Source organism: Cyprinodon tularosa, unplaced genomic scaffold, assembly GCF_016077235.1.
Source record: "Cyprinodon tularosa strain WSP-4 unplaced genomic scaffold, ASM1607723v1 ctg6, whole genome shotgun sequence".
NCBI classification, from domain to species: domain Eukaryota; kingdom Metazoa; phylum Chordata; class Actinopteri; order Cyprinodontiformes; family Cyprinodontidae; genus Cyprinodon; species Cyprinodon tularosa.
The window spans coordinates 1,460,001-1,474,893 of record NW_024039340.1 but is presented as its reverse complement, the minus strand read 5'-3'; the positions used below and the strand labels follow the sequence as shown (position 1 = coordinate 1,474,893).

Here is a 14,893-nt window from a genome sequence, read left to right as displayed (position 1 = left end):
TGGCTCTATTTCACTGTCCTAAATTCGGCGTCTAAATTCAGTGTAAAAAGGGAAGGGTTACTTCAGGTCACAGACATTAGCAATGGATTGTGGCGTCCAACACACAGCCAATCCTGTTACGGTTTCTTAGTCACGTGACGTGACCCTTGTGTCGCTCATATGGAAGGAAAACCAGCATCACGGAGCCGGCGGTCATGCAAGCTAACGCTAACTCAACGGTGAGTTTATTACTTTCCTTTTTCTGTAGTTTTTTTTTTAGGTCAAAAATGTGTTCTGAATATATTTTAACACTGAAACAGTAAGTACAAACATACAACATTTAAATTTCAGTGGCATTTTTAATTCAAATCCCAGCGACACAAATTTACTTCCATAAAATCTGTTAAAGTTCAAATCTAAATCGGACTGAGAGTCTGTGGGAAGACACCAAAACCTGATCCTCAGAGACGTTCTTCTTCCAATTTGACTGAGCTTGAGGTGTTTTTGCAAAGTGGAATGAGACAAAAATTCAGTCTCTAGATATGTATGTAAAGCTGGTAAAGACATTCCACAAGGGGAGTTTCAACAAAAACAAAACAAAAACTAATGGATTATTTACCTTCTAATTATCGACCATTATGTGGTTTATTAAATGAAATCCCCCCCTAAAAACACTGAAGGTTGTGACTGGACTGTGAGTTATTTTTAAAAAACTTCAGGGGGTGTGAATACTTTTCCCAGGTACCTCAAAAATTTCACAACCCCAGAATTAAAGATAATGCGTCTCTTGAACAACAAGCAGGCAGCTCTAAATCCTACCTGAAGGTATTCCTCAAACTCCTCCCGCTTGGATGTTAGGAACTCATAGTTCTTTGGGCCGATTATTCTCTTAGAGGGCAGCTGAGCATCTGGAAATGAACCTTAAAAGAGGAAAAAAAGCTTTTTAAGAATGTATGTTTACCTCTAGGTTTATAGCAGACATTTTCTACAGAGCCTCCTTACAAATTTCTTTAAAAATGACTCCAAATGATGTCAGATTGCAAAGTGAAGAAATAAAGAGCAAAAAACCTACCATGAAACTCAGTTAGCCTTGATTCCAGCACATAAAACTCCAGATACCTCCTGTAGACCGACCAGTGCTCGCTGTCATGACCCACTATTGGAAAGTAGACAGAAGAAAAATGATAAATTACAATTAATTAATTCATATTAACAAAAAAAATGAATTGCTCTCATTATGAGCTTCAACATTCTTGTGTCATCTTTCTTTATCTTGAGTAATACAACCTCGTTTCCATCCATGTTCTGCTTTTTGCTTAACAAGAAATAAAAATTACAATAAAAGATGCCCCTAATAATCCACGCTTGTGGAAGTGTACCTGCTTTCCTGTCATTGCGCTCCACATCGATACAGAAGACAGGAATCCTCTCCCTCTTCACGTCGTCGTCGTAGAAATCGATGTAGGGGATGGTGATGTTCCAGGCTGAGAGGTTTCGAGGGGTGCTGGGTGTGGATGCTGCCTCCATGGGGGAGTCATCCTCAAGCACCATCATGGCTTCCTCTACCTGAAATACACAAAGTTAGGCAAATTATAACATCCACTGGGTTACAGCACTGCCTTGTGAAGCTGGTAGCTACTTAAAGAGACATAATGCAAGTTTTACCTGGAAAATTTCTCCACAATAGACTTTTTATTTGACCCTTTATGACTAAAAAATGGTTTGATGAGCAGACTGACACATCAGTAGTTCAGCATTGATGCATCTATAAGCCTGTTGCCTGTTTTCCCTGAATGTACTTCAGGTCTGATGTTCCCGTGCCGTTTCTCCGGATGTCTGGTCAAGCACGTCCATGTTAAATATGTCCAATCGAGAAAACAATTAAACCGTTATGTTCTAGATTCATTTTAGGGGTCATGCATAGGGACCCAGAGTGGCAGCCTGTGCGAATGAGTGGGACTTGAACTCAGAACCAATGGGAGCAAGGCTTTAACCACTAGGCCACCGCTCCCATTGCCTGGCAAAGAGAAGGATAAACATTGGATCCGCATTTGAATCTTGGAGAAAGCTCAGAGTTGTGTTGGGACTAAGAAGGGACCTTAAAATGGTTAGATAACACAGACTATATAAATGGCCCTGGGCCATGTACAAAAAAATTTAAAACCCATTTGATGTAATAATAAGTTTATATATATATATATCAAGCATTGGTGCTGGAAGTACTAAAATAGTCCTTTTTGAGCCTAAATAGAATTCTAGCACCGGCACCAATGAAGAGGAAGAGAAATGAAGAGACACAGGAGCCAAATGCCGGAGGCATCGCAACACTAGCAGAAAGCGACTAATAAATAGAGCCGCACAGGAAAATTAAGATTAAAACATCTCCAGCAAAGTAATTTTGTTTTTAGTTTAATTATACAAGCATGAAAATTGGGCTGTGCTGCTGTATTGTAATTTCATATATATATATATATATATATATATAGTTATTTAAAAAAAATATATAGACACACACACACATATATTATTATTTAGTTCAGTGCACACTAACTTTCCTAGAGTTCAACGTCCCTACAACTTTTTAAAGTTATGTTTAAAAAAGCTTTTCTATGAAACCACTGAGATCAGGCATAAATGATGGAAGTTGGAAAAAAACAATAGACGGAAGGAAAGTAAGAAGGGATGAACAAACAAAATCGGAAGGAAGGAAGGAAGGAAGGAAGGAAGGAAGGAAGGAAGGAAGGAAGGAAGGAAGGAAGGAAGGAAGGAAGGAAGGAAGGAAGGAAGGAAGGAAGGAAGGAAGGAAGGAAGGAAGGAAGGAAGGAAGGAACAACACCCGAGGTCGACCACAAGAAATGACAAGAAGAAGAAAAAAGGAAACAAGGGGGTAAACCTGGGAGACAAATAATGATTATGGAAACTGTTAAGGAAGGAAAGGAAGAGTGCAAGGAAGAAATAAAAGGAAGCAGGACCAGAAAGGACAAAGAAAGACGTAAGGCAGAGAAAAGGCAGGAGAAAGAAAGTCAGACAAAGGAAGGAAACTTCTCCAGTCTGTCTGAAAGCTGTTACACATTCAGGGGGAGAAGCTTAAAGCATGGAAAGCGGATTCTCTTTACTCAGGCACGCCCCCATGTGGCAGAAATCTGACTGCACTTGGATTCTGACAATTTAGCTGTTTCTATAAACCTTGAAGCATTGATTTATATTTTTCACCTTCTTTAGAATGTAGAATAACAGGAAAGACAAACAAAGAATGTTGAGACTCTTTCTGTCCTCACCATATCATCCTCTCCCTCCACCAGCCCGTAGGACGGCAGCATGGCGCCCTCCATGGTCGTGCTTTTGAACACTCCTTTGATCTTACTGCCAATGCGGCTGATCCCGAAGGACTCGCCCCTCTTTGACGTGTTCCTGCAGTACGAACAGGGTGGATAATGAACAACGACCGACGGAGGGGAGGCACGTGGCTTCAGCAGAGCGCATGCAGCAAGACGAGAGCCAGAGAAGAAGACAAAGCACCAGGCTGCATAGAGGCGGGACAAAATTACCCAAAAGCCAAAATGTCACTTTGTATTCATCTTACAATGCCAAAAACTTGGGAGCATAGTAAAGCTCTGCTGGGCCACAAGCAAAAACAAGTGCAAAGCAGTGAGCGTTGACTTACAGCTTTCATTTAAATACAAGGAAAGGGCATTGTTCTGTTATCAGGAACGAATCAACCAGATAAGGAACAAACACAGATACTCAGCTTGAGTCGGATAAGTTAGGAAACACGTAGAACATATGGGTTCAACTCAATTAAAGAGAAGAGCCGGGATAAGTCACTGCATTGTCAAAAGTAATGAGAAATAAAAACAAGTTTTCATGCATTTGGCCTACCATGCAGGCATCTGGGGAGGACTGGGGTCACATGGGGAGGGTGAGGGGATGGACGGCATGACATCACACTGTATCTGGACACACAGATGGACCCTGACTTACTTGGGCGATGAGTGGCGGTGGGATTGCGAGCCGTATGGGAAGTTTGTGAACGTGGGCTGGGCATGGAGGGAGGTAAAAGATGCAGGTGAGGAGCTGCCAGAGGCGGTGAAGAGTGAGGACGGGGACTCAGGGCTCCAGTCCCAGGAGCTATATGCAGAACAGGGATATGTCCCCATCAGAGGAAGCGGAGGGAAAGGAACCGAGGGTCGTATCAGGGCAGGCAGTATGGTAGTCAGGTTGTCAGAGTGGACATTCAGTCACAGACAGAGCACGGCGGCTGCCGAACGTAGATGGAGTAACAGGCGGACGGACAGGCCGAGCGGAGAAGGTGTTCCCATTCAAAGGTATGAGGGAGGTTAACCTTACACTGCCTTGCAAAAGTATCCATATCTATTGGATTTCTTCCCATTTTTCCATCATACAGTCACAAACCTCAATCTACTTCATGTGGATTTTATGTGACAGACCAAAGCAAAGCAGCAAACAACCAGTCACCTTTTTCAAACGTTTTTACAAATCAATGTGTTAAAACTTTGGCGCATTTGTTAATATTGAAGCTCTACAACAGATTCTTAATTACATTTAGGTTTAGACTTTGATTAGGCCATTATAACACTGTGTTTAGGTCCACCTCAGTATCAAATCTTTGCATATTAGATTTTCTTACAGTGTTGTCCTGTCCGTTCCTACAGAAAACAAAGAATCCCTGCAGCCTGTGGCTTTAGGTGGACGTCCATTTCTTGGTAGCAGTTGGTCCATTATCTCTCCAAACCAAGATGATAAACTTAATAGAGATCTGTGAGATTTTTTGGGCGACTGTCTTAAAATTTGATTAAAATTTTTGGAATGAGACACTTTTTAGATGTGTGTCCTTTAAATTTCCCATTTAAATTCAAATCCAATTTATCCATATAGTACATTTAAGAAAACCTGCCGCTGGCCAGAATGCTGCACTAACACTAACTCTAGCATAAGAAGAAATATGCTCACAGTATAAAAGAGATATAGAAACATAAAAAGCTTAACTTTTGAATATTTAAAGGTATAGGGAAGGACTTTTCATGAATTTTGGAAAAAAAAAATAAAAAACGCCATCTCCCGTTTTAAAAAATAAAAATAAAAAAAGCACATGCACAACTCTTTACCTGCTTCCGAAAGGGAACGCCTATAAAATGCGTGTGAGAGCGTGCACAAGCCCATTTCTCCTCGTGCACGCTCTGTTTACAAGTTGCTGTTTGCATCGCTCATACAAGCTTACTTTCCAAAAGAAATGTAATTATTCCACTATGTCAGACTCACCACCGGTAAGTAAAAAATGTATTTACGACAAGCAAACCCTCGGCCATTTTCAACGAACCGCTGTGAGAAATCTTCAATGACTGGCTGAAACCGTAGCTCACCTCAGGGGGAGTATTGGCATGGGTGTTGCGATACGATACGTGTCACGATCCCTGGGTCCCGATGCAATATTATCACGATATTGTAATATTTTTCCCAGCTATCAAAATTAAATGTATAGATAAAAAAGCAAGTGCTTTATATTTTCATCAGAAGATATTCATTTAGTTATTTTGGTATCCATGTTTTTGGGGTTTGTGTAAGTCACATGTTCCGCTGTGACTGCATAAACAACAGCAATGGTGCTGCATAGCACAGTGAGAGGACTCCCAAGCTGCTAGAGTGGTTGTGAATAGGCAGCCCATTTTCCCTCATTGTTTTAGGTAAAAATTTAGTTTTTTTTTATAGATATTTGGAACTGCAATACTGATATTGTATCGGGCAGCCGCAAATCACGATATACACTATATTGCCAAAAGTATTTGCTCACCTGCCTTGACTCACATATGAGCTTAAGTGACATCCCGTTCCTAATCCATAGGGTTCAATATGACGTCGGTCCACCCTTTGCAGCTAGAACAGCTTCAACTCTTCTGGGAAGGCTGTCCACAAGGTTTAGGAGTGTGTTTATGGGAATTTTTGACCATTCTTCCAGAAGCGCATTTGTGAGGTCGCACACTGATGTTGGACGAGAAGGCCTGGCTCTCAGTCTCCGCTCTAATTCATCCCAAAGGTGTTCTATCGGGTTGAGGTCAGGACTCTGTGCAGGCCAGTCAAGTTCATCCACACCAGACTCTGTCATCCATGTCTTTATGGACCTTGCTTTGTGCACTGGTGCACAGTCATGTTGGAAGAGGAAGGGGCCAGCTCCAAACTGTTCCCACAAAGTTGGGAGCATGGAATTGTCCAAAATGTCTTGGTATGCTGAAGCATTCAGAGTTCCTTTCACTGGAACTAAGGGGCCAAGCCCAGCTCCTGAAAAACAACCTCACACCATAATCCCCCCTCCACCAAACTTTACACTTGGCACAATGCAGTCAGACAAGTACCGTTCTCCTGGCAACCGCCAAACCCAGACCCGTCCATCAGATTGCCAGATGGAGAAGCGCGATTCGTCACTCCAGAGAACGCGTCTCCACTGCTCTAGAGTCCAGTGGCGGCGTGCTTTACACCACCGCATCCGACGCTTTGCATTGCACTTGGTGATGTATGGCTTGGATGCAGCTGCTCGACCATGGAAACCCATTCCATGAAGCTCTCTGCGCACTGTTCTTGAGCTAATCTGAAGGCCACATGAAGTTTGGAGGTCTGTAGTGATTGACTCTGCAGAAAGTTGGCGACCTCTTCGCACTATGCGCGTCAGCATCCGCTGACCCCGCTCCGTCAGTTTACGTGGCCTACCTCTTCGTGGCTGAGTTGCTGTCGTTCCCAAACACTTCCATTTTCTTATAATACAGCTGACAGTTGACTGTGGAATATTTAGGAGCGAGGAAATTTCACGACTGGATTTGTTGCACAGGTGGCATCCTATCACAGTTCCACGCTGGAATTCACTGAGCTCCTGAGAGCGACCCATTCTTTCACAAATGTTTGTAAAAACAGTCTGCATGCCTAGGTGCTTGAATTTATACACCTGTGGCCATGGAAGTGATTGGAACACCTGATTCCAATAATTTGGATGGGTGAGCAAATACTTTTGGCAATATAGTGTATATCACCAAATCGATTTTTTTCCCCACACCCTAAGCTCACCATATATATATATATATATATATATATATATATATATATATATATATATATATATATATATATATATATATATATATATATATATATATATATACACACCTCAAAGTGTGCGTGCGCAGAAAGATAGCTAACTGGGGCCAAGCACGTAGGACGGCCTTATGTAAACATATCACCAGAATGATTGACAACTAGGAGGACCACTTATTTAGACGATCCACCCGGAAAAAAGAACATCCTCAACAATGTAAGTAAAAATGTGTTTTAGGAAGTGACTTTAAAACAACAAGAGTCAACTATTTAGGCACTAGAACTGAAAAGGCCCGATCGCCACAATAAACCAAGCTGGACTTTTGGACAAATAAGCACAGATGAGTATCATATCTAAGGATCTAGAGAACACATAAAACTGTAGCCTCGTGAGACCATCCTGATCTCGCGAGCTTTCAGGATTTCACTCGCTAATCAGTCTGGAGACTCTCCGTTAAAGAAAATTTGGAGCCGTTCACCAAACGAACGTCCAATCAGCGTTGGCTTTGAGGCGGGTTGAGGTGTGACGCAACGAGAACCGCGACAGTTCAGTCTAAAGAACATGGCGACTTCAGCCGATGAAACTAGCGTTAGCGTGGCTATCGAGCAAGTTTTATCGGAATTACAGAGTATTTCTTCACTGAAAGAAGAGCAAAACACTGCTCTGGAGGCTTTTCTCAGAGGAAAAGATGTTTTTGCTCTTCTCCAGACTGGTTTCAGCAAGAGTAGCCTGGCTTGTGGTTGTGTTTTCGTACGTCTATCACCAACATAGGCCAATCAGCTAACCAGTATTTTCGACCTTCCCAAAATTACTTCAACGGAAGGTTTCCAGATGGATATGCGGAGCAAATCCATCTGGCGGAGTCAGGTTAATACAACTGCAGGAAATCAGACAAATATACAGACCCCTGGCCATTCACAGCCGACAATAAAACCTTATAATCGATTCTAAAACAAATAGGAAGCCAAAGGGAAACAAACATTTTTATTGTATTAGGAGACAAGCTGCTGCGTTTTGAACCAGCTGCTGTTGTTAGAGACTGACCTGGCTAACACCGAGATACAAAGGAGGAGTAATCAAGTCTCAGTCACTCACTCAAAAACATTTGAAGATAGAAATTATCTCACTTTGGACGTCAGATTCAGTTTAAATATGGATTTTTATAGCACAGGTTATCCATTTCTCAAGATTAAGACTGGAATCAAGAATCTCTCCAAGATGTTTGACGTGAGCTGGAGGCTACCGAGGTCGGAACGCGCTACGATTTTTTTACTGGGACCAGAAATTATATAACTTCAGTTTTATTTTCGTCAAAGTTTATAAAATACTTAATCAAACTGTGGCTGCAATGAGCAAGGTTGACCGTGCTTCATTATTTCATTAATTAAAATAAAATTGAGTATCATCTGCATATTAAAGAAATAAAAAAGCTAAGGCACAACTTTGTGTTGGTTGCTCACATAAAATCCCAACAATACCGTAAAGTTTGAGGAGAGTCTGAAAAAGTTGAATGGAAGTAAAAATACTTTCACAAGCTATTATATAGGACCTTTATTAATCCCCCAGTAAACCAATATCTACTTTTACTATCATTCATATGTAGTTACTTTAAAAAAAAAACGCTGTTTTAAAAACTGAATTTTCTTTATTAAAACTGCATCAGTTTTTTCTAAACAGCAGAAAATGTTAATTTATCTTTAAATTAAGCACATATGTGTTTTGATTAACATCACAAATAAAGGCCATCTGCTTGAACCTTCCCTCTTTTGCATTTACACCTGATATGATTTTTTTTTTTGAAACGTTATTATTCAGCTTTTTTTTATCCTCAGCCACAGCAATACCCTATCCTAATAAAGGCAGTGGATAACCCTCGTCAGGCAAGGTTGAAGCGTCCTTTTTATCTTGCGTGCAACCCTGCTTAGCCAGTCACTGGTTCGATCAGCACACCGATGCCTCATACTCACCGAATGTCATCCAAACTGACGCTATTTCTGGAACAATATGTACAAGGAGTTAGTGGATGTCCACCGCTGCTACCTACACACCATGCTCCATCACCCAAAACATAGTTTAGATTTTTGTTTTCTTCTCATAATTAAATGCTTAGAATTAAAAGCTAAAGAGTTGCAATTCACTTGTGGGCGTCAGATCATCAGCCCAGTGAAGGGATTTCTAAATAATAAGGCCATGAGTCCATGGTGAAACTTTAAACTCTGCTGTAAGACTTTCTGTGGTTTTTTTGTGTGCTACTTTTCTCCACTTATCTCCATTTATCCATTGGATTGCAGATAGACCGAAAAAACTGAATTCATCTGCCGCCATCTTGGTACTCCCCACTTTCAAGGAGTTTGCACCATAAAAATGCCTGTAATCAGGGTGCGAAATACGGGGGGGTCCAGGGGGGCTCGACCCCTCCGATTAACCCATGAGACCCCCTGAAAGCCTCAAAAGCAAAATTTAAAGGGGGTCTTAAATTGTGTCAAAAAAATTAAAAATTAAATATTTTGTTGTTACTAATGGTCACTAAAATGTTTTTAAGCTTAACATGTCCAGTATTTAAAATTCAAACCCTTTATTCACAAATATGTTCTGTTTTTTGCCAAGTGGAGCCAGCCAATCCTGTTCGCGTATGCAAATTAGCCATGTGCTTTTCCGCAGTTAATAACACGGGCAACGCGGAACAGTTTGCACGAAGACAGCAGGTCTTCAGTCCTGTTTTTGGACCTCAGTGGACCTCCTCTGGACAAATTCGACCCAGTTCCATTAGTCAGAAACTGGATTAAAGGAATAGTACACCCAAAACATGATTAGCCTTCATTTTCTACTCACCCCCATGCTGAACAACACTCTGGAGTACTTTTTTGATATCTCAAATGCATCTGGAGATCTGGGAGGCTTCTTGCTGTCTGCTGACATTCAAATAATGGAGGTCTATTGTGCCCGAGACAGAAAGGTCCATAAAAGTCCACAAAAACGTGTCAATATTCCTCCATGCTGCTCGTCCAATGTATTCCAAGTGTCCTGAGTGGGTAGCATCCAGAATTTACTTGAAACGAAGTAATTTAGAATGTTTTTAGAGCATAAACAGTAGTGAATAGTATTTCCTAAAAGCGCGTTCACGAGTCTACGGAAACCGCGGCAGACCAAACCAGACGAAAGTGCTCATTCAGCTCGGCAAAGAACTCCTGCTCTTCCTCAACACTGAAGTCCTCAGACATTTTTCTTTCGTTGTTTCTTTCTTTGCACAGGTAAACAGCACATTTCTTCTTCTACGCTTGCATTATTGGCAGAGCAGACGCTGAATGCGCACTTTCATCTGGTTTGGTCTGCCGGCTTCCGTAGCGTCCTGAACGCGCTGGCGCGCGCTTTCAGGAAATACTATACACTACTGTTTATGCTCTAAAAACATTCTAAATGACTTCGTTTCGCGTAAATTATGGACGCTACCCACTCAGGACACTTGGAACACATTGGACGAGCAGTATGGAGGAATATTGACACATTTTTGTGGACTTTTATGGACCTTTCTGTCTCGGACACCGTAGACCTCCATTATTTGAATGTCAGCAGACAGCAAGAAGCCTCCCAGATCTCCAGATGCATTTGAGATATCAAAAAAGTACTCCAGAGTGTTGTTCAGCATGGGGGTGAGTAGAAAATGAAGGCTAATCATGTTTTGGGTGTACTATTCCTTTAAAGCAGGACATGTGCGTGCATGAAAGAGAGAGAGAGATAGACAGACAGTCTTTGTGCATGTGTGTGTTTTCATAGACTGACTGTCTGTTCAGGCTCTTGCCCGCTCCACCAGATTCACAGAAAGCTTCATCCACCAAGCTGTCAGGAAGCTGAGCCCCCCCTATCAAAAAAAAATCACTCCGGACAAACTGTCTCCTGCACTACTATTAATACTATATTTATTTACTGTTCTTTTGCACTGTTACTGTAACAAATGCTATATCTTCTGCTGCCATTACCATCTGCCTTTTTGCACTAGCATAAGTATTGTATATTTTATATTATTGTACATTTCATATTTTATTATGAAATTGAATATTTAAATTTTAGTATTAGGAACTGATCTTATCTGTTGTGCCTGTGCACTTTATCTGTTTCACTGCTGGTGAGTGAGAAACGTCCTCTCCAGTCCTTGTATATCTGGTGAATATGAAGAATTGACATTAAAGCTGACTTTGACTTTGCAATGTTATAGGCCTATTGCATGTTGAGAAAATTTAAATCGGTATTGTGCAACAACTGGGAGACAGAGACCCCCCCAAATATTGACAGGTATTTCGCACACTGCCTTTAATGCAATGTAATTACCTGAACAATGTAATCAATACATGTACATCATCAATTTAGCACTTTTGGCACATCATCAGCGTCAGATATTAATATTCTTAAAATCTGACTACAGTATTATTATGCTCCATTAACACACAAATTTTGATGTGATGGATCAATATAATATGGTGTATTAGATGATTTATAGACTCCATGGACTTCATACTGAATTTGCAATGTGATCTATGTGTCTATTTTTTATCTTAAATTACAGTAATCTACTGATGACATGAAACAGCAAGTGTGTGTAAAAGTGATGATTTTATCTTTATTTTAAAGGTCTTAAGTCACCCTGAAAATAAGAACATAATTGTTGTTTGATGCTGTTTCGCAGGTATTGTTCACATTCCAGCCGGTCTAATTAGGGAGTACCAATATGGCGGCTGGTGACTTCACAGCATCCTGTACTACCAACGGCCTACCAGCAATCCGGTGTATAAATAGAGATCAGTGCTTTCCTCCCTCTACAAGCTAATCAGCTATATTTTAAAATCTAAAGAAAAGTAGGGATTTGTATCTGCACACCTTGTACCATTGATTGTGCATATTACTCGTTCATCTGTTTCCCTGACAACCTGGACATTTTCACTCCTCATAATGATGCTAATTGAAAGAGAAACTGTGCAAGGTGCTGCAGCTCCAAGTCCTTGTGACTTCGGTGCCATTTGGCTTCTCCTAGATAGCCGTCTGCATCTCAGAGATCAGCTCAAACACTTTTCATTAAGAAATTAACTCTGCCAAATATTCGTCTGATTAACTGTAATGATGCTGTAACATTCAACAAGCACAGTTATAATCAGGTATCAAAACCTGGACTCGAAACTTTAGCGAGGGTGTTTTCATAGGAAAAATAGATCAGCTTATTAAAGACTGTAGCTGTATGTGTTTATTATAATACAGCAGCTAACAAGGCCCTATGGTTTTTAGTTGGTGCATTTTCAAATGATCCAGAAGCTTTTTAGATAAACCTGTTGGATCACCTTATTAGGACCATCATGCTGTTTTTTTCCGCTGAGCGGGAAATACCTCTCGCTTTGGGGAAAAAGCGAGAAGGAAAACCAGCAGCATTTGGAACGATGTTGCCCCCCTGGTATATTTAATCTGGAACAGCCACTGAAACCAACATTGAGGTGTTTGGCTTGAATGAAAGTTTTCCATTTACAAAGACAGGGAGAAGCATTTAAGCTTCGAGAAGTAGAAGATAACATGAGGAAAAAACATTATAAGAAAAGCAAGAAAGAAAATCTTATCAGCCAAGTCGGTAAAGGCTGGAGCATAAATAAAGACAACTAAATCCAGGAGCTGGAAACTCTACCAAACACTAAAGAAAAGTATGAGATCTCTAGACCTTAAAGGTAAAAGAAACTCTGTCTTTATAGTGAAAATTATATTAATATTCCTGACTGACTTAAAACAGGAAGCAATTTTCCTGACTTAATATAAAACACAGAAAACGATTTTATGTCTTATTGCATAGTGTTTATTAATATGTTCTAACTGTAATTTAGATCAACTAAAGAAGAGTGATATCAACGTCATTGATGCGACAGCAATCATAGCCTTAATAAGAGATCCAGCAGATTGTGACTAAGATGTGAACTGGAAAGACATTCAAAGAAATAAAGTTGAGCTTTATGCATTTTTGTCCCCAATCTATTTTTATTTTTTTTTTAACAATCACGACCTCCATCATACGATAAGCTATTATTGTTTTGCATTGATTGATTCATTTAGTTTTTTTTCCACAAATATTAAAAACACATTGATGGTAAAGTTAGACCAACCTGCTCATCTTTGAGTTCCTGGCCGGGGACTCGGCCCCCCTCAGAAGCTGCCGAAAATACTGCAAAGAAAAGCAGAGTGTTTACAGGTGCAACAGTTCAACAGATACATAAATTTTTTCAATCCAGAATACAAAGTCATCTATGTTTTTAATTAAGAGGTCAGATAAAATTGGGGTTTTTGTTCCAGTGGTTTAACTGTGGACTGTGGCTGAGCTCCGGCCTCTTTTCTTTAATGAAGCTGCGCCTGATGCAGCCTGGCGCTGCGCCAGCGTCTGCTCATTGGCCGGATGTAAATCTGCTCCTGATGACAAGGCAGGTGTGGATTGGTGGATGAAAGGTCGGAAGAGTGCTTCCTCAGCTCAGCTAGCTGAGTCCGATAATTTGCTAAACCGGTGAGTAAAAAAACTTGTTCTAACGTCTGACACTCGAAACTCTTTCTATAAAGACTGAAAACTCTTTAGTCTGCTACATCAGTTACTAACCTCGTCGCTGTGACAGAACATGGGGGTGAAAACATTTTCCAGGAGGGACAGCACATGCTCATAGGCTTCAAACAAACACCTCATGGTCTGCAGTTTCACCACTTCTGTAAACGGGCCCTCTGCAACTGAGAACAGAAACAAAAATAAATGGGTGGAAAATTTTACCTTTGAGCACAAAAAGTATAAAGATTGTATTTCAGTGGAAAGGCTGATGATCTATTTCAACATCTAGTTTCCTTTTGGGATTAATAAAGTATTTTCGAAGTGAATTGAATTAACTGTGGCCTTCTGGGTTTTTTCTGGACTCATCAAAAGCTATTCTTATTTTTTTTTTTAAATACTCTGACTCCTACTCTTGCATCTGGATCTAAAACTAAAATTAAAACAACACAAAGAGTGAGATCACCTAAAGAGAAGTGTTTGTAATTTTATTAAGGATTTTTAATGTTAACTATCTTATGTTTATCGAGAAAAAATCCCCATCTATTAAGCCAGAAGGTCATAAATGAAACATTTAACCTTTAACTAATTTAAAGTCCAAACTGGTCCCTTATTACACATAACATGTAATATCCTTTTAGCAGTAGTCATTTGAGAAACAAAAACATCCAAACCTACCTGAAGATTTATAAAAACACAATTAGTCTCTAATTTTACCTTTCATTGCTTTTAATAAAAGCATGTAAGGAGCTATTGGATAGAATAAACTATTCCTTTGTTGTTAGAATGAGTCTGAAACAGGGTTTGTTTATTTTATCAGAGTGCTTAGAAAACAGAGTCGGCCTTTCTGCTCCAGCACTAGACTGGTTTAAATCCTGAAGGACTTTTTTGTGACAGTAAGAAACTTTACATCATAGACCAGAAAAATCCTAAGTGGTGTTCCCCAAGGCTCCATCTTAGGGCTCCTTATATTCAATATCTGCATGCTTCCTCCAACTCAGATCTTAATAAATAATAACAGAGGTTACTGTAGCTATGCAGACCACACACAGCCGTACGTTATAATGTCAGCAGGTGACTGTGAACCCATTCAAGCTGTAGGTAGAAGAAATAAATGTATGGATGGGATTTTCTTTAACTCAATGAAGACAAAACCGAAGCAATAGTCTTTGGAATAAAGGAAGACTGCTCAAAAGTTACATTTCTATTTCTATTTTATGCTTTTACAAAAGTTGTATCAATGATCCTCTTCTGTCGATGTG

At 40.2% G+C, this 14,893-nt stretch overlaps 1 protein-coding gene across 6 annotated transcripts in view; it reads right to left on the bottom strand.

Moving 5' to 3' along the window:
- The window catches only part of LOC119797818 (sorting nexin-14-like), a 60,596-nt gene that overhangs the window by 18,985 nt on the left and 26,718 nt on the right, over window positions 1-14,893 (bottom strand). For 3 of the 6 annotated variants that reach the window (XR_005282628.1, XM_038307037.1, XM_038307036.1), the window contains exons 14-21: window positions 13,692-13,816; window positions 13,210-13,268; window positions 9,046-9,072; window positions 3,961-4,107; window positions 3,258-3,390; window positions 1,359-1,545; window positions 1,052-1,135; window positions 799-899 (exon numbers count right to left, since the gene is read on the bottom strand). Coding sequence is in view for 5 of the 6 variants with exons in the window: in XM_038307037.1 (XP_038162965.1) it covers window positions 799-899; window positions 1,052-1,135; window positions 1,359-1,545; window positions 3,258-3,390; window positions 3,961-4,107; window positions 9,046-9,072; window positions 13,210-13,268; window positions 13,692-13,816 (863 nt within the window). In the remaining variant the exon portion in view is untranslated. The remainder of the gene's footprint in view (window positions 1-798; window positions 900-1,051; window positions 1,136-1,358; window positions 1,546-3,257; window positions 3,391-3,960; window positions 4,108-9,045; window positions 9,073-13,209; window positions 13,269-13,691; window positions 13,817-14,893) is intronic. The other 3 variants (XM_038307039.1, XM_038307038.1, XM_038307040.1) reach the window with 3 other exon arrangements.